Source organism: Squalius cephalus (assembly GCF_949319135.1).
Source record: "Squalius cephalus genome assembly, chromosome: 10".
NCBI lineage: Eukaryota > Metazoa > Chordata > Actinopteri > Cypriniformes > Leuciscidae > Squalius > Squalius cephalus.
The window spans coordinates 5,379,672-5,403,164 of NC_137131.1; the positions used below are offsets into that span (position 1 = coordinate 5,379,672).

The window sequence follows — 23,493 nt, forward strand, 5'->3', positions numbered from 1 at the left end:
AGTGTCCCGACCTTGGTGGGGAAGGCAAGCCACTGACCGTTTCCTTTGGAAACACCCTGGCCCCCAGTGAAATGACCTGTGACCGCTCTGTCTCGGGCTTAAACTATTTTTGGTTTGAATTTGAACACTGCACAGAAAACAGTAGTCACATTCGGAAGGTTCCACGACACTTAAGCGAAATTAATTATGTGGCATGATGTCACTAGGAAAATAGTTTGACTGGGGCTTTGTTTTAGGTTTTTGGTGGTGAAAAATTGCACATTACATGCTATAGATCAGTTCAGCTGCTGTTTCTTGGGTAATAATGGTGCACATTGAGTTTTGCGTGCAATCTGTGAGTGTTTGTGTGCATGTGCATGCTTCCTTGAAGAGATTTGCAATTCATTATCCCCCTGAAGGGCACACATGACCAGAATGAAGCTGAATTGGCATCTCCTCAGTCCACTGGTCCCTGAAGTCCACGCAGGACGGCCGGCCATTCTGCTGACGTTGCCTCTAGCTGATCTGCTACAGGGTCAGCCTTCATTGACACAGATGCCTTATATAGACAAGAGCTTTTCCTTGTATTGCACCTTCATCTGACGTCACATGATTCTAAACTTGGTGCTGTTGAAATCTTGAAGTGTTAAAGAGGGAGGAATGCCTCTCTGAATGTGATTTCTACCGGAATTTCTTACTAATAAAAAAAGATGGGTTTTATTGCAAAACTTTTTCATAAAAAAAAAAAAAAAACGACAATAAAGTTCTTGTGCTGAATGTAGATATTTTCCCTCTGAACCAGATCGAATAAGATTTAGACTAGCTAATTGATCCCATCCCTATAGAGAATATTTCATTGTTTGCCTGCATATATTTACCCTTTCCTGACATTTTAAAGGCTGTTTACACATCATGTTTTTGTAATAAAATCTTGTACGTGTCTTTCGTGACAATGAAATGCCTATGAAATCCCTTCTTTTTTTGCAGACTGTCATTTTAATTTATTATTATTATTATTATTATTTGATCCTGAAAAAGACATAGTTTATTATATTATATAATAATTATGTGATAATTATACATTTTTATAATACATTTTTATGAACAATTTACAGTATGAAAAAGGCTTTTTTATACTTTGGTGTCATTTCTTTGCATTAGATTTGATGAGAAAAGTGCACCATTGTGTATGAGGAAATGCACTTAACAGTAATGCTAATCAGATTTGCTTGCAAAAAAAACCTGCATCATTAAGACGCTCTTAATATTTCACTTCCTCATGTGGGGTCATAAAGGTTCAGCAGTTTTTCAAGGAGACCAGCTGGGAGTGTAAACCTCTGGTGTTCGCTCGCTGATGTCAGTACAATGAAATAGTCTGTGAACCCTAAGGAGAGACATATAATGTTTTATTACTAAATCTTCTCCCAGTAGCAAAGTTTAGGTGGATGATATTCTGATGGAACGTTGTGATTAACAAGATCTTGTACTGCGGAAAGTTTGTGGGAGCGAGCGCTCTTTGCAAATTTTCCCCCTGAAAGCTATTGATCTTCAAATGAATTTGGTTGAACTGCAGTGTAATCAATGCTTTAATGTTTTAAGCACATCAGCACTGAATAGTTTACCCTGATCTGACCTGCATACCAGCATGCAATGAATTCTTTTTTAATTCTCTTTAATAGTCTACTCTCTGTACCCAATCATCAAATGGACAATTTTCTCTTTTACAAATGGAAGTTAATCCTTTTATTCAGTCTTCACCATGAGCATTGCATTTTCTAAATTGTTTTAAATGTTTTTTATTATTATAATTATGCTACAGGAAAAACTAATACGCTGAACACATTCATGTTTTATTTTTTTTATACTGACTTGCAGAATCTCTAGTGTGACTATGAGTGTCTGTCATTGTGTATGTGCGAGTGTGATCAAGGTGTGCTGTGTCTGTGTGAATGGTCGTCTTTGTCCACAGAATGGCCTCTTTTAAGCATCATATCACAGACAGCAGTGAGTGCTTGTTAACTAAGGTTTCATTCTTCAGGCCTCTCTCTCTATCTGAATGAATATATTGTGACTGACCCGCGGTCAGAAAACTCAATAGAGAATCTGAGATTGAAACGGAACGCTGCGAATGCTGGCCCAATGCGCTTTCTGTCCTCTTTAGATCTCTTCATACAGCCAGCTTATGTGCAGGGGAATTAAATTGTGGCTAAGCAAAAGCTTTTCCGTTGAGGAAAACGTGGAAAAGTTTATTGCTCTTGAGCAAACACAATTTTGACCGTTTAAGGTGATGAGGCCGCCAGCTAGGTGTGCGTTACTGAGCGTGTTGTTCTTCTGAGGTTGTGTGCAAAGGCTTGGCTTTATGTTGAGTTATGAACTCTTTTCTAACGGCACAAGCGAGTGGAAAGTATTTGAGTGCTGACGGAAACATACAGACTCTCCGTCAGTGATAAAGACCGTCTTTGTTTGATTAAGAGGTTTAATGGGGATCATACATCATATTGGCAAGGAAAGTGAAGAGCCTTTTTATATTAGACACAGATCTGAGTGCTTGAATGTTTTAATATGGTTTCAGAAAGACTAGATTTGATTCTTGCACATTTTTTTCATACGTCTTTTTTGGGGTTTATATGCATATTTTTATCTATAATTTTTTATTATAGTAATATGAAATTATTATATAATTTATTAATAATTATTTTTTAATATTATATATAATTGATATTTTATTAAAATAAAACAAGTAAACAATACAAATATATAATAAATTATATATAATGTATGTATAGGTTACAGATATTTATCCAAAAATATCATTTTAGTGCAATGGTATTTAGTACAGTTGAAATTGTCCTATGGTAATACCACATGGTATATGAATTAGTAATAATTGAGTACCTTGATATATTAAATAACCCTCGCATTACCATCTGATACCATTGTAAATCTACTGAATGGATTTTGAAGTATTAGACTTTTTTATATTAATTCTTTTTTAATTGTAATAATGCATGATTTTGATAGCAACCAGACCTTATTAGTGCATCATAAAAGTAAAATTTGGTGTATATCTGAATAACATTGCTTTTATAATTGGAACAGAAATCACAAACGTGCTCCTTGCTCAGCCCAAATATGCTACCTTCTTTATCTCCATCATTTTGCCCCCAGATTTATTTCACAGGAGAGAGGGAACTGTAGCCTAGAAATCTAGACGCACCCTAGCGGCAGCAAAAAAATTTGCAGCCAGGGTAGTCTAGCAACTCTCCGTTGACTTTCGGAGCTGTAAAAACCTAAATTGGGTCAGGCCAATCACATCGTGTATAGAGTAGGCGGGGCGGGCTTAACATAATGACGACAGAGTTGCGACGGTTCCCTGCTACTTGAAAACAAAGAATGCCGGCTGCTGCTGGAGAACAGTCTTTCGAATCGGCTTTGGCCGCGACTCTGGAGGACTTGGAGTTAAGTTTCTCTTTGAGGAAAGAGCAAAGAACGGCACTTAAGTCATTCTTAATAAAGGAAGATGTGTTCGTAGTTTTGCCGGCCAGATTCAAAAGTTGAATCTATCAACTAGCTCCGCTGTTGGGAAAACGCTCTGGTTGGTTGAAGCGCTGTCCTATTGCGTGCAGAGTGAATTTGAAAGACAGCCGTTTATCCCGCCCCTCGGATTGAGCCGTGTCTATGGTGAGTTGTCAGACCTTACATCTTGATGTAGGTCTGGCTTGCCAGGCTAAGGGAACTGCAATTTATGGGTAAAAGACAGGATGTGGAAACAATTTGGAGCTAGATTCGAACCTACAGATCTTAATGAATGTGTCAGAACATGTGCGTTAACCGCTAGGCCACAACTCCATCTCAACTGGTTTAAAAAGTTGTATACAATTGTTTGGTAATGTTTTTAATACATAGCCACAAAGATAGATCAATCTGTTTCAGACAGAAACAAGCGGTTAAATTAATTGAACTCTCCCTATTGTGGTTTCCACCAAGAATAACAGTTGCTTTTAAAGTGGCTGGAAAATTGGCAAGGTTTGATCCCAAGAATTTACAGAATGGTGCAATCAGCTTGATCTGTTACTCTTATAAGGAATTAAAAAGGGGAAGAACAAATTTCACACTGTTTTTGAATTGGCAACCTTTTTTCTTTTCTTTTTTTGGCGGTCTGCCTGACTTTAAAAGGGGTTTATACTCGAACACCTGTATTTATAGAGTTAGAGAACTGTTGTTACAAAGTATGTGTCTTTTGAGCTCCCTTTATTCAACGCCGGTTGATTGACATCAGAGACATCTGAAAGCTTTTAATGTCTCAACTCAACCCCCAGCAGGTAACGTGTTGAGATCTTGCGTGTGAAATGTGGTTGCAGTAATGCGGCTCATTGAGCGCTAGCCCGAGGCTTCAGGGTGTGACGTGACGTCCCACCTCCCCAGCCGAGTGAGCTGACTCCAAAACATCAACAGAGACCAGTTTGTGGCAGTAGTTTCTGCGCTGAAGATCATGCTCACAGCAACAGAAAGACCAGTGAGGTGCATGATATGACATGTCTAGTCGAACTCCTGCTGGATGAACAGTCAGATTTTAGAGAGCACACATTTGCTGCCCCTGGCTATAGACCAGGGAAATGCTTACCAGGAAGTACAGTGACAGATGTAGTTTTACAAAGAACTTCATTGGGAAAAAAAAAGGGAACCTTATCAAGAATAGACTTTAGCTATAGGATTATAGAAGACAGCAGTTGACAGCATTTCTCCAAATTTGGAATGAGGAGCTACTACACACAGAAAGTGAAATGTTACTTATTTTATTTATTATAATTGACATATATTACTTTTATATAATAAAATTCTAATATTGAATTGAATTATTTTATCACAAGTAGAGTGAGGCCCTTTTCTTCAAAAGAGATCTGAGTCCACTTTCCAAGCCAGTGGGACAGTGTGAAAGCAGGCAGAATTGTGTTCCTTCTCACTTGTTTCAATTAATTGTTTGATTATTTTGAAGATGACTTAATGATTGAGAGAATGAAAACAAGAAGTGAGTGTTAATGGCAGATGAATGGCAGGTTTTACAGCCAATAAGAGAACTTGTTCTGTGCACAATTTGCATATTGCGTCAACTACATCCTGTTCAAACACAGTCAGCAGTCCAGTTTAAAGCATACGTGATAAGATGATTTAATGGCTTAACTTTAATTTATTTTAATAAATTGTATTTATAAATAAATACATTTTCAGTCACTGTGACTCACAGGGTCGAGTATTTTAATAGCAATTATGTAATTTGAGTTTCCAACTCATCAGATAATGTGACCTTTTATGTGTTTATGGGTGGGAGGGATAATGGATGTATCATTGCGATGTAATGCATAATCTAACTAGTTCATCAGGTTTTGTAATCAGAATTATTCAGAGTAATTTATCATACAGGCTAATAGCAAGCCAGTTTAGTCTATGCCTTTCCCAGATGTTTACCTCAGCTGTTATCAAGTTTATAGATCCATTCCTCTCACATTAGTGATTAAATATAGCTTTTTTTTGGGCTGTGCTTCTCAGCTGTACAAGTGTTAGCCCAAAAAATGTAGCATCTTTTTGTTTTCCTTTCCTTAGCTGACTTTAGGTTGAGGAAAAGTCAAACAAAGTCCAGCAGTGTGTGTGGCCCTACAATGGGCTGCCTTTAGCCTACTGATTGTGAGAGATTGTTTTTCCACTGTTTTTCTTTCCTAGAAAGAGAATCATTGGAAAGGCAAAGGAATCATTGTGATATAAGCAATGAATACAATTCATAACAATCTTTTCACACATTGTGATTGTATTGCTAAATTAATAAATTTTAGCTTGATGAAGAAGCTTCCACTGTAAACAACTTTTGTTGATCATAATGGGAGCGATCTAATTTTGTTCTGGCTAAACTGAGTTGTTGCTAACCAAAGAGAATGAGTACATAGGCTTTAGGGGGTGTTGAAGAGCTGCTTTTTCTGGCACCCTGTCTTGTGTGAGCGGTCTCTTGATAAATGTGCAGTGCTCTTTCTGCAGGCTGGAGGCTTTGGTGCAGTGATGCATTAGTGTGATTATGCAGAAGCAAAGTAATTGACCTGTTTAAAACTTTGGGGCCACAGCACTAATTCCTCAATATTACGACACTGAAGAGTTTTATATAAAACCGTGCATTATGAGTTGTTATAGTTTATTCAATTCAGTGTATAAAAAAGGTAATAATTGTGAAATATTTAATATATTTTAAAATGTAATTTATTATTTTGATGGCAAAGATGAATTTTCAGTATCATTACTCCAGTCTTCAGTGTCACATGATCCTTCAGAAATCATGCTAATATGCTGATTGGCTGGTCAGAGAAACATTATTACATTAAAGAAAATTTCCACAAAAATATTATGCATATTTAAGAGAATATAATAGAATGAACTCTATAATAAAAAGTAAAAAAATAGTTACATTTTTTGTAATATTATAAACTGTCACTTTTGGTCAATTTAATGTATCTTTTCTGAATAAATATTAATTCCTTTCAAAAAAAATCTCACTGATTTTTGAAACGTAGTGTAACCTATAAAATGTATATGTTAATCAGGCATGAAAACTCCTCACCTTTCGGCGAAATTCGCCGTTTTAAAACCGAAATGGTCGTGAGAAAATCTTTTCAATGAAAATCTCAAATGAAGATTGCTGAACTCCAGCTTACTTGTTGATCTGTGTTTTCAGATCATCCGCGCTTCTTCAGAAGTGTAGAAAGCGCGCGCGCGTATGGTTGCCAGATACTATTGAAAAGACCGGATAGAAAACGTGCTCTTTTAACAGAAAAGCTCTGACTGGGGTTTAAATTCTTGAAACCTGGCAACCGTAAGCATGAACGCTCGTGAAAACAGTCTGTAATGTGTTATCTTCTCCTTTATTCGACAAAAATAAGTGGTTTTGGTAAAGTTTTAATTTTTTTTTGTAAACAAATTTCAGTTTTGTTATATTTTGTCAACGATATTGCATGTGTGTTGATATAGTCACAGTTATCGTTTAATGATGTGGGTGTCGTCTCTCATCGCCTTGTCTTGGTCAGGAGAAAAAAGGTCATCAACGTAAAATTTTTCGTTAACGAAATTAACACTGGTGAAAACAAAATATTTTATTTTTTATTTTTTTGACAAAATTTGAGACCCCCTTCAAATTTTGCTTTTGAGGCTTTCAGGGGTCTCATGGGTTAACCGGGGGGTCGAGCCTTTATTTCGCACGGTGAGATAGGAGAGAGTGATGCACTGCAAAGGATCCAGTAGTGCTCAGGATCTCAAAAAACAGGCAGCTGAAGAGGAGGAGAGGGCAAGGCTGAGACATGCTGCTAAACAGAGAAAACGGGCCCTTGAGATTCTGGTTTAAAATGTGATATATATATATATATATATATATATATATAAAGTTGATTCGATTGGATTTTTTGCTGCTGTATCCTTCTCACCTTTTTTTACCCCGACCAGTTTTCATGCCTGGTTAATTGTACAGAATAAAGAGTTTATTTTCCTTAGTTCCCAGCTCTATTTCTCTCATTTGAGGCGTTTTGTATTTAGAGAGGAAATACAACTCGGTCAAAATGTCATATGTGTCCCGTCCTCCCCTCTTCTGGGTCAGTTTGCCCTGATGCAGGTACAAGGCCTTTGCTAAAAGAAACTAGGTCAATGTGCTTCATGTGCCTCTTTTACAGATCCTGAGTGTAATGTAATTACCCACCTCAATGGAATGATATTTCTGCCGTTATTTACTCACCTTCATGTCATTCCAAACCAGTTGGACTGACTTTCATTCTTCCGTGGAAGAAAGTTTGACTGTTTTCCATGCTCTTTTCCATGCAGTTACAGTAAAGAGCTACTGATGATTTCAAGTAGTCCATATGACTCATTTACTATGTCTCCTATCTTGTGAGCATTTCATTCTTTTCAGTCAGATTTTATCAATGAATCAGTTAAAAGTAAGTAATATGGGTTTAAAACAACATGAGGGTGAGTGAATGATGACAGACATTTCATTTTTGGGCAAACAATTCCTTTAATCTGCATTAATGAGAAATTTGTGTTGCTTTGTTTGAACCATACATTCCTGTGAAAGATAAGATGAGTTATTTTGCAAGCTGTCTGAGACGTTACAAAATGAAGCCCATTCAGCCACTTATTAAAGAAAGAGTGGGGGAAGAAAGGATTAAAGAGAGGAGAGGAGAGAACAATGTGATGAAACTGTTCTTTCAGAACTCTTAAGCAACGTGTTTTTCCTCTTGGCATTTAGCAGCTTCTGATGGAGCTCAGAATGGAAGATTGTGAGATTAAGGACATTGATATTAATTTCCTTTTTCTTTTTTCCCTCCAGGAGCAACGAAAGAGATCGGATCAGCTTTGACCAGGATGTGTATGAGACACAGAAGCATTGAGAACAAGCTCAAACTGTTCACCACGTATGACTATTTACTTCTTCTTTGTTTTTCATAAGCTGATTAGTTAAATTGGTAATGGAGATTATGTATTATACAATTCATTACCTGCATGGACAACTTTAACTGTGTGTGTGTGTGTGTGCAGAGCTCTCATGGATAACTTGATCACTCCTCTGGAACTGAAGATTGAAGAGTGGAAGAAGGTTGCCAGTCAGCTGGATAAAGACCATGCCAAAGGTATCGGCCTCCTTCCCTGTGTGATATAATCGATATTCGACTGGTTTAGAATTTAATCTTTGTGTATAAAAAGTTGGCAGGAGGTAAAGTATCGTTTAAATCCTATAATGGAAGTGTTTCTAGCTAAGTAGGGTTGAATTCAAAGGAAGAGTTTACCTGAAAACAAAAAGTTGACTCAAGCAGAATAAAAAAATGAACAAGAAGAATATCCAGTTTCATACATCAGGTTCAGACTTCACATATAAACAATATATTCAATTCAATTATTGTTACTCAAATGTCTTGAATAATCTAGTTTTTATTGATATTTTGAGATGAGTTTATTATAGTATGAAAAAGTTTACAATGAAGTCTGAAAGGGATAGTTCACCCAAAAATTGTAATTCTTTCATCTTTTATTCACCGCCATGTCATTCCAAACCCATAAATCTTTGGTTAAAAACTTCAAAAAAGTTCAAATAGGCATCGTAAAATTTATCCATATGAATTTTAAGAAAATTAACCAGAGATTTTGTGGGTTTGGAACAACATGGGGATGACAAAATCATGATAGAATTTCCATTTTTAGGTGAACTATTTAAGAGTATAGTAGCAAAGAAGGAAAATGATTAATGATTATGATTGTTTTGGCACAAAAACTTGAAGTGGACTTAGGGCTGGGTAAAGAGGGCTGGGTAAAAATACATAGATTTCTCGATTTTAATCGATTCTCATTTTTATGAACTGATATCATTTCTTAGTCTATGCTGTTTTCAGCTGATAAATGAACAAACATTAATGGTGTGCTTCCCAACTAATAAATCACAATAACCTTTGTGCTTTATTTTTGATTTGAAACAAAGTCTCAGATTTCAATTCTGTCCATTTTATTACGAATTTGGTGCTCTTTATTGTGGCGTGAAAGATCACTGTTGCCGCCTCAGATCAAGCAAAGCATCAGTGAACTAATAATCGCCTCCTCTTTACTACGTTACAGCACAAAATAATCATGAATGAACATCAAAAGGTATGTTAAAATATACTGTACAACATGTAATCGCGCAATCAGTGTTTCAACCGCGGAAAGACGTCAATTTGTAAACAATGTCACATAATGTTACATTTACCTCAGAAAAGCCATTCAGTGACCATAAACTCGTTAATCGGGTAAATATATTTTTGCTAAATATATGCACCGTTACATATTCATTATATATTTTTTTACTGTTCTTCAGTATTTAATGTGTTTAAAAAAATCTGTCAGGTTTTTATTACAGCTACAATTTAAAGGTATAGCGGAGTATTTTCCCGAATTTTAGAAAAGAACCGCCATCTCCACTTTTTGAAAAAATGCACATGCGCAAGCGCAACACCCTACCTGCTCCCGAGAGGGAACGCCTATTAAACGTATGCACGAGCTAATCATAGCTTACATTAACTTTTACTAGCAGTGATTTTAAATGGATTTCTCCAAATAGCATGCCAAACTTTACCTGTCAAGTAGAAACTTCGTGACTGAGGCATCAGTGGGAAGCCCAACCTGTGTTTTGAGCGCACGCCATCGTGTGAATCGTGTGCACGAGCACGTACGACGACCTTACGTAAACATATCACCAGAATGATTGACACTAGGAGGACCAATAGTCTTGATGATCCACCCGGAAAAAGAAAATCCTCCGCCATACCTTTAAATGTTTATATTTCAAAAACAAATTGGAGTAGAAATAATTATATAATTATAAAGTTAGTATTATAACTTTATTATTAACTAAAAAAAACTATACAAATCAGTTAATATTAAATATTATGGTTATGTAGCCTGGGACCAACTGACTCCCTGTATAGTTTACAGCATTAGTTGAGATTTTTTCCTCGAGAAAATTTGCCATGTATTATACCTAATATATATCCAAATTAATCAATATTTATTCGAATCACAAGCTTGTGAATTGAAATCGAATCAAATCGTGAAATTTGTGTCAATATCCAGCCCTAGCAAAAATAATAATAATTATAATTATATCACCACCCCTTTAAGATCACCAGTGTCTGAAAACCTGTCCTATTAGCTGCACACTGTTAATTATTAAATGGCTCTTAGCTCTGTGGGAGTCCCTCAGACAGTTATATCACCGCTCATAATGGATCATTTATTCATAAGAACAATCCATTATGTCATATAAAATAGGCGTTCAATCAGTTGCTTTGCAACTCGCCAGTAAATACGCAGCTACACCCACGCAATCTCCAACACGGCTGTCTGGGGTTGCTAAGGGGTCGTTTCGTTTGACATCTTTGTGAATAATTTATTATCAGTGCTTGCTAAGGAAGGCAGAGTTATTGTTGCTCATATTTAAGATTAGGGTTTTGAACAACTGCCTTAATTAACATTTATCTTTTGCCTCCACCGACGAGGCTAATCTTCTTCTTCTTTTTTTTTTTAGAATATAAGAAGGCACGTGCAGATATCAAGAAGAAATCTTCAGACACCATTAAACTGCAGAAGAAGGTTAAAAAAGGTAAGATCTGACCGCTTGGATAGGAAATCATTAAATGAAAGTCACAGAGGCTGAACACCTTGGGTAAATAATGTCTTAATAATGTTCTGTGAGTTGCAACATATAATGTCCTGTTGTCTTGTTACACACACACACACACACACACACACACACACACACACACACACACACACACACACACACACACACACACACACACACACACACACTTTCTCAAATTACTGCCTCAAATCTCTTTGTCTAAACACAATAGGATATGCCAATGACTTCTGTTGGCACCACACCTTGTGTTGTCATAATACCACACCCTCTGTTGTCATGGCATCAACCTTGGTGATCTTGGCCCTGGTCAAACTGCATTGTGCACACACCTTAAAAAAAAACCTAGCCTAGAGTTAACCAAGTACTGTAACGAAATGATGAGGATATAGTTTTACCAACAAATCCAAATATAGAATCTCACATCACCTATAAAACATGTCAAGGTCATAATTCACCCCAAAATCAAAAGAAAAAATATATAGTTCGCATAAGGAAAATGAAGCTTGTTTGCAGAATCATCACATTCATCCTCAAATTTTCATTACGGTAATGCAGAATAAAAATTGTATTACAAAAATGGCTAGAATTACAAAAAAAACTAAAAAAAAACCTGTTTATTAGTTATATACTATCATAGTATTTTTAATATTAATTTTTAATTTTAGTTTTTGTAATTTATGTGCTTTTTTGATTTTTATTGCTTAGATTTTTGTTATACTCGTAGTTTGTTATACTCTGACGTGCGCAAAATGTGAATCATTTTCCATCGTTTTGCAAGCAAAGATGGAGTTGGTGATCAAGAAAAATGTAATGTTGCAATGTTGGAAATATTTCAGTTTTAAACCATGAAGGCAAGCCAGTGGATATCACACAAGCAATGTGCAAACTTTGTCCAAGAGTTATGCCAGTGGAGAAATCTCAAACACCAGTCAATTATTCACTATACAGATTTATTACTTTCTTTGATTTTAGTGTGTGAAACATGGTGTGGATGTGTTTGTGTGAGATTCAGCTTTGTGTATTGAATAGTTAACAGAGACTTTGAATAAGATTTGAATACTGTTGGCATAATTTTGAGAGTGGTGGAATGAGGCACCAGACGAGTTCTAGATGTGATGCATTGAATGCATGGAATAAAGGCGTTGTGAAAGATAGATGCGTATGCAGATGTGTTCTGTCATTATGGTGGGTGTTGTCTGCTTCAGCTGTGTGTGGGCAGCAGTAAGAGACTGAACAGTCATTCGCTGTTCACTTCTGCTCTGGTCTGTTTGAGGGGTCAAAACGCCCGCTGATCTATATTCTGCATCCACCCTCACTCAAACGCTTATTCAACATTTCCAGAGGATGTGATAAAAGTGACTTTTGAAACATCAGTTTTCAGTGTGCTCATACATACAGTATAAATCATAAAATTCCGAGTTAGATTACGAGATCATAGATTACGAGAGCCTGACGTCGTCATACTCAGATTCTAGTCAGAATATGAGTCTGATACTGCTCCATTGGGCTGTGATTATGGGGAGCGTTTCAATCGAACCAGGAAAGAAAATGCCTCTGTGCTCAATTGGATAGACCTACAACCAATCAGAGCAACGGAGTAAGTGACGCATGTTCTTCATTCATCTTTCCGATCGACAAATGCCTTAATCGCGGTTCTCTTTTCCTCTTCTATAACAGACGCGATGGCGGAATCTACACATCTCAAATCTCCAGCGGCAGCCATCTTTGTTGTAAACGAATTCAACCCAAGCGCTCTTTGGTGATGCGGATGATTATGTTACAGTTGATCATCTTTCCATCATCGTATAAAGCCCGCCCTGACAATTTGATTGGTCCGAACAGCTCTGGTTCGAGCATAGTTGCTCCACAACGGGTCAAGTCCAGACCGAATCCAGGCTAGAGTTAGATATGATGATCTCCTAAAATATAAAGACAGCTATATATATATATATATATATATATATATATATATATATATATAGATATATATATATATATATATATATGTGTATGTGTATATTTATATATATATATATATATATATATATATATATATATATATATATATATATATGTATTATTTTTTTCTGTTCTTTTGAACTTTCTATGAATCAAATAATTCTGAAAAAATTATCATGAATTCCACAAAAATAATTAATTTAACATTAATGTTTCTTGAACACCCAACCAGCATATTAGAATGTAGGGCTGGGTTGGAAATATCTATTTCTCAATTTTAATCTGTTCTTAGATTATTATTTTTTACATCAGTTCTCATTTAGTTTAGTTTTTTTTTTATCTCATTTGGAAAATGTATCGAAATATCTCCCCCCCCCCCCCCCCCCCCCCCCGCTTGCAGTGACATCTCATCTCTTCTCTGATGACGTGTTTACTGGTGCGAGGACGGGACAAACTGTCAATCACTTGAGATCCAAAAAAAAAGAAGAAAAAAAAAAAAGAGATCCAATTTCATAAAAAAAAATAGGTTGCTAAAAGGTGATTTTATGCATGTTTCTGTAATTTGAGGAAATTTGCAGTTTTTGACAGAACATTGTAACCAAAATAGCTCATAGCTCAAGGCCACACAAACTCTCAGAGAGGAAAGAGATCTCCCATCCTTCCTTCAATTGGCATGTCATCTTTCCCAACATTGGGAAAACACCCTGTGGTCATACACTCCCTTTCATATAGAAGGGTGCTGCGGCTGCACAATCTGTCTTGTCTGGTATTTAGGAGTAATATGACCTTTGATCCAGTGTCTTTTGGTTTAAGTCACTGATTTTGAAAACTGAAAAGCAAGATCTGTATAATTAAGCTGGACATGTTCCCTCTCGCAAGATATTTTCTTCAAATTCATTAGTAACTCTTTAACTGACTTTTTGTATCTTCTTGGTTTGATCAGTGGTGGTGTATTTCCAACTTGTAACTTGTAATTTGTAGTTCCTCCCTCAGGGATATACATTTTTTTCTCCATATTTATATGGATTTCCGTATTTTCCAACCAAGTGAATTGTGTAAATCCAATAAATAAATATATATATATATTTTTGCGTGCCGTGGTGCTGTATGATGATTGAAATCGCGACATGGCCATAAACAATTACTAAATAAACTGCAAAATATTACGTTTTCTAATATATTTATTTCATGAACGGATTACTTCTAACAGCACTATTAGCATGTTAAACAGGGTTCAAAGCACCAAATGTGTGTTACTCTAGCCTGGCAACCCAGACCTACATCAAGATGTTAAGTCTGGCAACTCACCATTGACACGGCTCAATCCGAGGGGCGGGATAAACGGTTGTCTTTCAAATTCCCTCTGCACGCAATAGGATAGCGCTACAATCAACCAGAGCATTTTCCCACCAGCGGAGCTAGTTGATAGATTAAACTTTTGCCGTATCTGGTCGGCAAAACTATGAACACATCTTTCTTTTTTAAGAATGACTTAAGTGCCGTTCTTTGTTCTTTTCTTTTCGCGGCCAAAGCCGATTCGAAATAAATTTTGCTGCCACTAGGGTGCGTCTAGATTTCTAGGCTAGTGTTACTCGCCAGTTGCCCAGTACCTTTTTTTTATTTTTATTTTTTTATGTATTTTGACAATGCATGGTGGCGAGAACAACGGTTGTGATGTTGTTATATAAATATATATAGTCTGATACGCTGCATGTAACAGCACTGTTTTCAGTTTCAGTTCACAGTAAATGCTGCTCTGCATGTGCTGTGTGTTTGAGTTGCTTATAATTTGCATTGGGGAACGCAACATCCATCATGAGAATCGTTTATAAATCTGTTGTTGTCAACAATGAGAAGCGTGGTCAGGTTTGCCTGCTCCCTCTAAGAGAGTCCTTCACTATGATGTTAGTCATCTGCAGCAGAATGAGGAAAACATGGCCTTGGCTTGACAGTCTGAATCATAAGATAGGGGCCGAAAGAAGTGTTAGCATAAGTGATTCAGAGGCTAGCTTTTATATCACTGCACATCCATAAACCCATCGCTGTGCCATTTGATTTACTGCTGTAACTCACACAGATGGTGAAAAAATGAAAATAAATATGGCGTCTAGACCTGTGATGAGTCTCGGGGTGCACATTCATCTTTATAACTTGCATTTGTGTTACTCAGAGGTCTATGGGGGCAGACCGCTCAGAAGACTTGGACGCCTCTGTGTGGAGATTGTGAAGAAAGAGCATTGGTTCTGAATTATTAAAATTCATGCACATTAGTATTCCAATACTGGTGCAGCTGTGTTTGAGATGGTAGGAAGAACCAGAGGTCTGGATTTTCTGCTCTCTCTCTAGTATTTGAATTAACTACATTTAGTTAAATTAATTAAATTATATTTGTTTATATCTGTTGCATAAATTTAGCCACTATGCTAAAGGGATGGTTTGGAGTAAAATCATCCTGGGGTCCTTTGCACCATGACCTCGAGCCAAACAACCCGCGATGCATAAGGATGTAGTGTAACGACGCCCAGTTCCAGGAATGCACTAATATTTTGTTGGTAGGTACCTGTTTGCAACAATTATTAGTTAACACTTCGAAAAAAATAATAATTTGTCGTTACATTACATCCTTATGCATCGCTTTCTGCCAGGACCTTTACGGGCTTTTCCCAATCCACTGAAGTGACGTTGACGTCCGGGTTAGCGGTAGCATTAGCCATCAGGCAAGTGTTATTTAAATAAACTCCTGATGTACTTACAAACTTTCCAATCCCTCGTTTTATGAGTAAAGAACCTATTTGTATTACTTTATAAGTTTGGTACCATTCTGGGCATTATTAGTGGGGTAATTTATGAGATGCATCCTTGGATTCGTTAGCGCCTGCATTAAGCCATCCGGCTGATATTTCAAAATAAGCTCTAACTTTAATAATGTTTGGCTCAAGGTCATGGTGCAAAGGACCCTAGGTTGATTTTACTGTGAACCATCCCTTTAAGACTGTCTTAAAACCTAGTTTGACTAACGAGCAGTTAACCAAGGGGCAATCAGTCTTACATATCTAATTCAAATTAGACCAATCTACCTTTTTATGTAACTGGCCTTAAAAAGTTAGATGACTAACTTTCAGAGGTGGGGGACTCGAGTCACATGACTTGACTCGAGTCACAATTTTCAGGACTTGTGACTTGCTTGATTAAAGTATGAAAATGACTTGACTTGACTTTGACTTGAGAACAAGTTACTTGAGACTTGACTTGACTTGAAGTGGAAGGCTCGACAATGACTTGAACTTATAATAAACAAACAGCAATAAAATTCATTTCAAAAATAATTATTGTGACGTCAGCACCACTAATCATTGGATTCCTGTGCCTTTAACGCTGCACAATTCAAACCGCGCCAAATGGCAGACAGTAGTCGAGCTCCACAAATAGTCTGTAATGAATTCATCTTTTCTGTTTGTCATAATTTGGCCTTGGTTGCATATTATGTTTTTTTCTTATTAGAAATGTGACCGTTATCATTAATGATACGTCTCGTAAATGGATGTATTGGGGAATTTGACTATAAGAGTGGCGTAGCCTGAATTTTAATGTTGATGGGCATCTTAAAATGAGCGGGCTGCTCTATATTACATGTAGGCTATAATGTCTGTATTAAATGTGCGCATTTTCAAGTGTTTGTGGACTGCGTGTGGAAACTAAAAAGCATTGCGCTTATGCATGACAGGAAGGCCGGCGACACACTAGCTGCTTGACGCACGTCTCAGGTGCGGCTTGAGCCGCGCGGAAAACGTGTGCATGCTAGAAATAGAACCGACGCCTATTTTTCGCGCGACACGCAAGTGTGTTGGAAGCGTTTCCAGGCTAAATAGAATAGGAAAAGATGTTTATATGTCATTTTGCCACGAATATTTGCCTATAATAAATGTAATTTTGATGTTTGAAATTATTAAGGTTCCTTTGCCCTACTTCTCCCAGAAAACCTGCACACCTGCCTCCTGCTTGTGTTTATGGAGAGAAGGTGTCTGCTTATGATGACATCATAGCTTCCAACCGCTCGGGATTTCTAGACCTGAGGGAATGTCTCTCTGGCACACACACACAACTTTGTCTGAATGGCTCTGGGTTATTTTACCCTCACCTCTCTTTTTTGTTTTTAAATGAGGTTTGTGTGTTTAGCAAGCTCAAGCCAAACGCCAGAGCCGTGCTACTTTTCAGAAATGTGCATGGGTCACTCCACTTGGTTCTACTTTATATAAACTTTATAGAGTTTTGAGAAGTTGCTTACTGGCCAAGTCAGTTTTTTTTCACAATGTTTAGTTTATCACTCTTTCGTATTTCTCCCTGTTGGCTTGATTTCCATTTAAGTTCTGTAAGAGGAAACAGGCTCCTGTAACATACTTCAAATAGAGCTGTATGTTTCCTAAGCCATTTGTCTTGCAGACAGGCCGTGGGATTTATCAACAGACCTACTGACCTTTGCCCTTTAAACTTCAGATGACCCCAGCCTTAAGCTCTCCTACCTAACCTGGGTTAATTTTATCCTTTACTATAGGCTATGTTTGAAGGTGCAATGGCTTTAGAGCATCTAAACACACATTCAGTCACAGTCCAGCACAAGGTCAATGCACTCAGTGACCAGGGATCATCTCTTTTCTCGGAAGGTCAAAGGACTTAATTGAGTTTCACAACACTGACAAGAATTGCTTAAATCCCAAAGATGCATACACAGCACATAAACTGATTTGCAGAAGCTGTTTAGAACTACTGTTGCTTGTGCAACATTCGTTTATCAGTTATTTGATGGATCTATTTCTATTAATCTAATAAAAAATGCGACTTTGACTCGATAGGTGTTCTCTAAGCGTTAATGAACCTTATTGTCAGGATTTTAGTCTTTTTAATCAAGAAATTGTACATTTAAACTGTTGGAATGTTCTGTTCTCAGGTGTTTTTGTCACCAATGATTATTATTGTTTTTTTTTCAACCAAAAGTGTGTAAATAGGGGGTCACTGAGATAAAGTTAGTAGTATTCACCAGGTCATATGATTGTCTTCATCTAATGTGAGCAAACATTACTATAAACATGTCTGAAGTACTTCTGAAGAAACCTATGATAATAACCGTACATCTGTCTTGCATGTCATCTTGGATCGCAGAAGATCTGGTGTCACAAAGGACACCTGAGGTTATTGTTAGCAATTGGTCGATGAGGTCAGAGATGTACGCTTGTACACGCCTTGCTATTGCGTCCTGCACACAGCTGTCAGAGTGCTCTCCTGTCAGTGGAATGCTAAACATGTAGCTGTGTGTATTTTTGAGAATGAGAAGGGCTGTAAATTGTCCATTAACTTGAGGTTTTTGCAGTGATGCTATAGAAGAACTATGTTTGGTTCCCCAATGAATCTTTCAGTGAACAGTTCTTAAAAGAACCATGTTTTTTTTAGCGTAAATAACATTGAGAAAATTGTGCAAAAAAAATGGTTCCATTGATGTTAAAGGTTTTTCATGGAACCACAGATTCCAATAAATAGAGTGTAGGGTTGAGCAATATTGAATTTTCATGATAAATTTGACGAGTTTGGTAACATTGCACTTTGGTGGTGGTTGAGGAGATTCCCCCTTCCATGTAAAGCGCTATGAGTACCCAGAAAAGCGCTATATAAATGTAACGAATTATTATTATTATTATTATTATAACTATAAAATTAGGATTGAATATCAAGATATTGCTCATCCCTGTCATGCACACTCGCACACAGAGGAAAAGCTCAGGTCATGTGTTTAAAGCTCCTCACATGGTGTGTGCTGGCATGAGGTCTGACTCTGTAAACAAACCTCTAAATGTGATTAACCTCACATTTCTCCCATTGCACTTCATCAGTACAGTTAGAGCACCAGGAGACAGAAGCAGATATGTAAATGTATATATATTTACTGTATTATTTCGGCTACCCTGCTTTGTAGAATCAGTCGATATTAGCCATTGAAAAACCTGTATTGGTTGGCCGCTGCTGTGTAGAGAAACTATCAAGTAGCTACTCTGGAATGTGAGGGACTGTCACGGTGGCAGTTGGACTTTAAATGAAACACAAGGACACATGCCCACTATACAGTCCACCTGTGTACCATTACCAGAGACCCCAGATCTGTCGTCACGCCTGGTCACGAACGACCAGTGAAATATGCACAGCGAGACTCTGAGAACAGCTATTAGCATTGCAGCAAATATTTACATGGTGTATTGTGTCAATAGAAACTGTACTGCCTCCTAGTGGTAAACCATGATGAGTTTTAACCACTGATCTATATAAATGAGTGGATTGCTCTTGACTTCATAAAAAGGGAAGCCAATGTATTGCCATATTGGTATTCCCTAGTATTCCCTCACATTCTATTGAATTAATGGGAAATCTTCTGATTTTAATGAGAAAACATTACAGTTAGCGGTGAAATCTGAATACAGATTTATGCTTTGTAAGTTATGTACATACAACTTAATTTGCCATGTACAGTTCACTGTGGTTATGTAATATTTGTGTTATGTCATATTATTTTTCATACAGTAACTATAAATGATTCAAGTTTTTTCGTTAACAGCAAGTGTTTTGAAGCAGTAAAGATAATGACTTAAACGATGGTTAAATTAATAATTAGCTCAACAATATATCAAGAACATGTAATTCATATGCAAACTGTCATGTTAGTAAAAAAACATAGAATTTGAGCTGACCTGTGCCTTTTTAACGGTTTTTAAGATCTCCAAGAGTCCGAAGTAGATGTTGGTCAACAAAAAGACATCAGGAAATAGTACACACATTTCACAACTTATTCAGAGAAATGACGCTGACTGCGTATGGATTTAAAAACATGAAGCTTTATTTCTGAGCATTTATACTGTCGCTCAGAGCAAGATAATGCATGGTAACCTTTTTAATATAGTTCAATTTAGTAATAGGGGATTGTATGTATTGTAATATTTAATATATTGCTTATCCTGCCCGAAAAGTTATCATTAGTAGTATCTCTAATGTACATACTGTACATATATCTTAAACTATTCATGTGCAACTGATATGCTGCAAATCAGGTGATTTCTCCATCAGTGTTTTGGCTGTAAGTCAACAGTGCCCTCTGTCGGTAGGGAATTGTAAGATGGCCGCTCAAACACTTCCGGTGGCTTTACCGGATGCAATGAGCAATCCAGTCGTTTATTAAGATCAGTGGTTTTAACAATAAACTGCCAGGCAAAGTAATTCCTTTTGTTTTGCAGCCAGTGTCATTTTAGTATTATTTTTATATGCTTTTAGAATTATTATTAATATATTAAATTGGTTTAGTTTATATTTTTGTGTTTTGAGTTTTTATTTTAGTTTTAGTAATTTTGTCGTGTGCTTTGTCATTTTCCAATTTTGTTTATTTCTATTTAGCTTTCATTGATTTTTATTTAAATATTTTTTTGATTTTTGCGTTTTGAATTTATTGAGATTGGAAACTAAAGCCTAGACAGGAAGTGAAGAGAGAGGAGGAAGGGATCGGGAATGGTCCATGCCAGGACACAAACTCGGGTCGCCCAAAGCGCAACCGTGCCACATGTTAATTTAGGAGTTTCTAATTTGTTTTATATTATTTCAGCTTTATTAAATATGAATGAAATGTTTTGATGGTTTTAAACACTGGTTGCATTAATCTTTAATATTCACTTATCCTGTTTTGTGACCAAGATTTTAATTTGAATGATTTTTTATCTTTTCTTTGGCAAAATCTGGTAGAAAAAAAAACTTGTTTGTAATGTTGCCAGTCACAAAAGTCAAAGTCTTTCTGATCCTATCAGTGGTTCATGAAATGTGTTTGTGTTTGCGTAGGTAAAGGCGAGGTGCAGATGCAGTTGGACAGCGCTCTTCAGGACGTCAACACACGCTATGCCGTGTTAGAGGAGACCGAGAAGAGAGCTGTGTGTCGAGCTCTTATAGAGGAAAGAGGAAGATTCTGCTCATTTGTCACAATGCTTAAACCTGTCCTGGTGAGTGTCTGAACAGACTCTGGTTTAAGATATATATTGTTTGTATTGACTATTGAGACATTTTAACATGCAAAGAATGATTTTCTTGAACTGTAAAATATTTAAATGTTGTGATTAGTATTTGTTTTAATGGTTTTATTTGATGCGGTTTTTAATTAAACAGGATGATTTTCTTTACTGTATTACAGTAAAACATCAGAATGCATTACAATGATGAGAACTAGGGAACAATTTAAATAATGAAAATTATTATGATCTCATGTTCTTAAACCAGGCTTTATTTTCATTATAAATTTAATGTATTTTTATTTCTTTTTTTGATTTTGGGGATGACAGATTCTTGCAGGTGTACTGTTATGAATATATTCATATTTAATTCTGCATAAATATTGTCTGACTGTTTTTTACCCTGGGTAATGTCAGGACGAAGAGATAAGCATGCTTGGGGAAGTCACCCATTTACAGACAATTCTAGAAGATCTTGGAAACCTGACGGCTGATCCCAACACACTGCCCCCTGCTAGTGAACAGGTACTGCATGTCTTCTAAATAGGCCGACATTTTACCACTTCATATCTCTCTCTCTCTGACATTATCTTGTTTTGTTTATGCAGGTTATTCTTGATCTGAAAGGCTCAGACTACAGCTACTCGTATCAGACTCCACCCGCCTCTCCTAGCAACACGTTATCACGCAAGAGCAGCATCAGCAGGTGAGTTCAGGGTCAGGGAGAAATGTTCATTGATGCAAAAAGTGTTGATTACAGATTCGTGTGTGTGTGTGTGTGTGTGTTTGTGTGTGTGTGTGTGTGTATAGGCCAATTGTTTTTTTTGTTTTTTTTACATTTATAATGGGCTTTCTTAGCAGTAACCTTTAAGCTTCCTACAGTAAGGTATAACAGTTTTAACTCAATTTAAATTTAACTCAATTAAAATTTAACTCAATTTTAACTTATTGATTTGTTTAGTAGCCATGTAATACATATTTTTTAGATCTTTTAAAAAAAAAAAATAAACCCCTGAATGTGACCTCCTTCAACAGTGACCAACTATCCGAAAGTTATGCCTTGCTTATATTGTTAATATTTTTCATGACATGGCAAGGAGTCATGACATGCTAAATCAAATTTGCCTTGATCTTTTGACATATAAGAGGTCTTTGTACCATTAAAACATCCTCCTCATTATAAACAAAGCATTTATTATCAACCTCGCTTTGATATTGCGGGATCTGTGGCATCACACAGGCAAACACATTTGCATATGACTGCCTCCAGAGCAAGACATTGACTTATAGTTATACATCGTCCATAGGCCCTGCCCACTGGCACTCAGCCACTTAAAGGGATAGTTCACCCAAAAATTCTAATGGTCAAATTCACATTTACTCACCCTCAAATTGTTCCAAACCTGTATGCATTTCTTTTATCTGTTGAACACAAAAGAAGATATTTTAAAGAATGTTGGTAACCAGACAGTTGATGGACGCCATTGACGGGGTCCATCAACTGTCTGGTTGTCAACATTCTTTAAAATATTTTCTTTTTTGTTCCTTCTATCCCTTTAACAGCTGACTTTTGCCTACACTGGATTTGAGCATCGCATCAAAAGCAAATAGAACCCATTATAATCACTGATGCTGTCGTGCAATAGCAGTGGGCATTGATACTGTTTCCAATGCAGTGGCATAAGCCAATCATAACAGTGGCCGTTTATTGACAAGCCTTAAAGGAGCCGCCCATTAAAAACGGATCATTTCAGACAGAGGGTCAGAAGGAAGGTTGAAAATAAATAAGTGAACCTCAAGGAGGATATTAAAATAATAAAATCCATGTCATGACCCCTTTAAAATCGATTGGAAAAGTATGAGTGCAGATATATTGCTCATCTCTTTCTGTCTCTCACAGTAACTACACCTCTGTGCGTCATGTCCCGTCTCTGGACTCCATCTCCAGCGCAGTGGACGGGCTTCACCTGCGAGCCCCAGACCCAACACGGGTATTTCCACACCACAAAACTATTGGTCTAAAACTTACCTGGCCCATTTATGATGTATTAACCCTGTGAAACCCAAACAGTTTCAGTTTTGCCACTCAAAACACATACAACCTCATTCAGCCCAAAGAAGAAAATACGGCTGTAAGCATCATCGCAGCCTCCAGTCTGTTGGGGTGCATAATCCAAACCCCCTCAAAATCCCAACCAAATAGATCATAGATACAGACACATAAGTAAACAGTACCTCAGTGCAGATAATATAGAAGATGTAATGTAGTTTGTCTGGGTATTACAGTATAATGAAAATATGGTACTAAATATTAACAAATAAAATGCTTAG

General features: G+C 36.8%; 1 protein-coding gene across 5 annotated transcripts in view; it reads left to right on the top strand.

Moving 5' to 3' along the window:
* mtss1 (MTSS I-BAR domain containing 1) overlaps positions 1–23,493 on the top strand; it is a 58,269-nt gene that overhangs the window by 26,825 nt on the left and 7,951 nt on the right. For all 5 annotated transcript variants that reach the window (XM_079884924.1, XM_079884927.1, XM_079884925.1 and 2 more), the window contains 7 exons: positions 8,336–8,420; positions 8,545–8,636; positions 11,060–11,134; positions 20,999–21,156; positions 21,580–21,687; positions 21,771–21,868; positions 23,063–23,153. In XM_079884924.1, the coding sequence (XP_079741050.1) occupies positions 8,336–8,420; positions 8,545–8,636; positions 11,060–11,134; positions 20,999–21,156; positions 21,580–21,687; positions 21,771–21,868; positions 23,063–23,153 (707 nt within the window). The remainder of the gene's footprint in view (positions 1–8,335; positions 8,421–8,544; positions 8,637–11,059; positions 11,135–20,998; positions 21,157–21,579; positions 21,688–21,770; positions 21,869–23,062; positions 23,154–23,493) is intronic.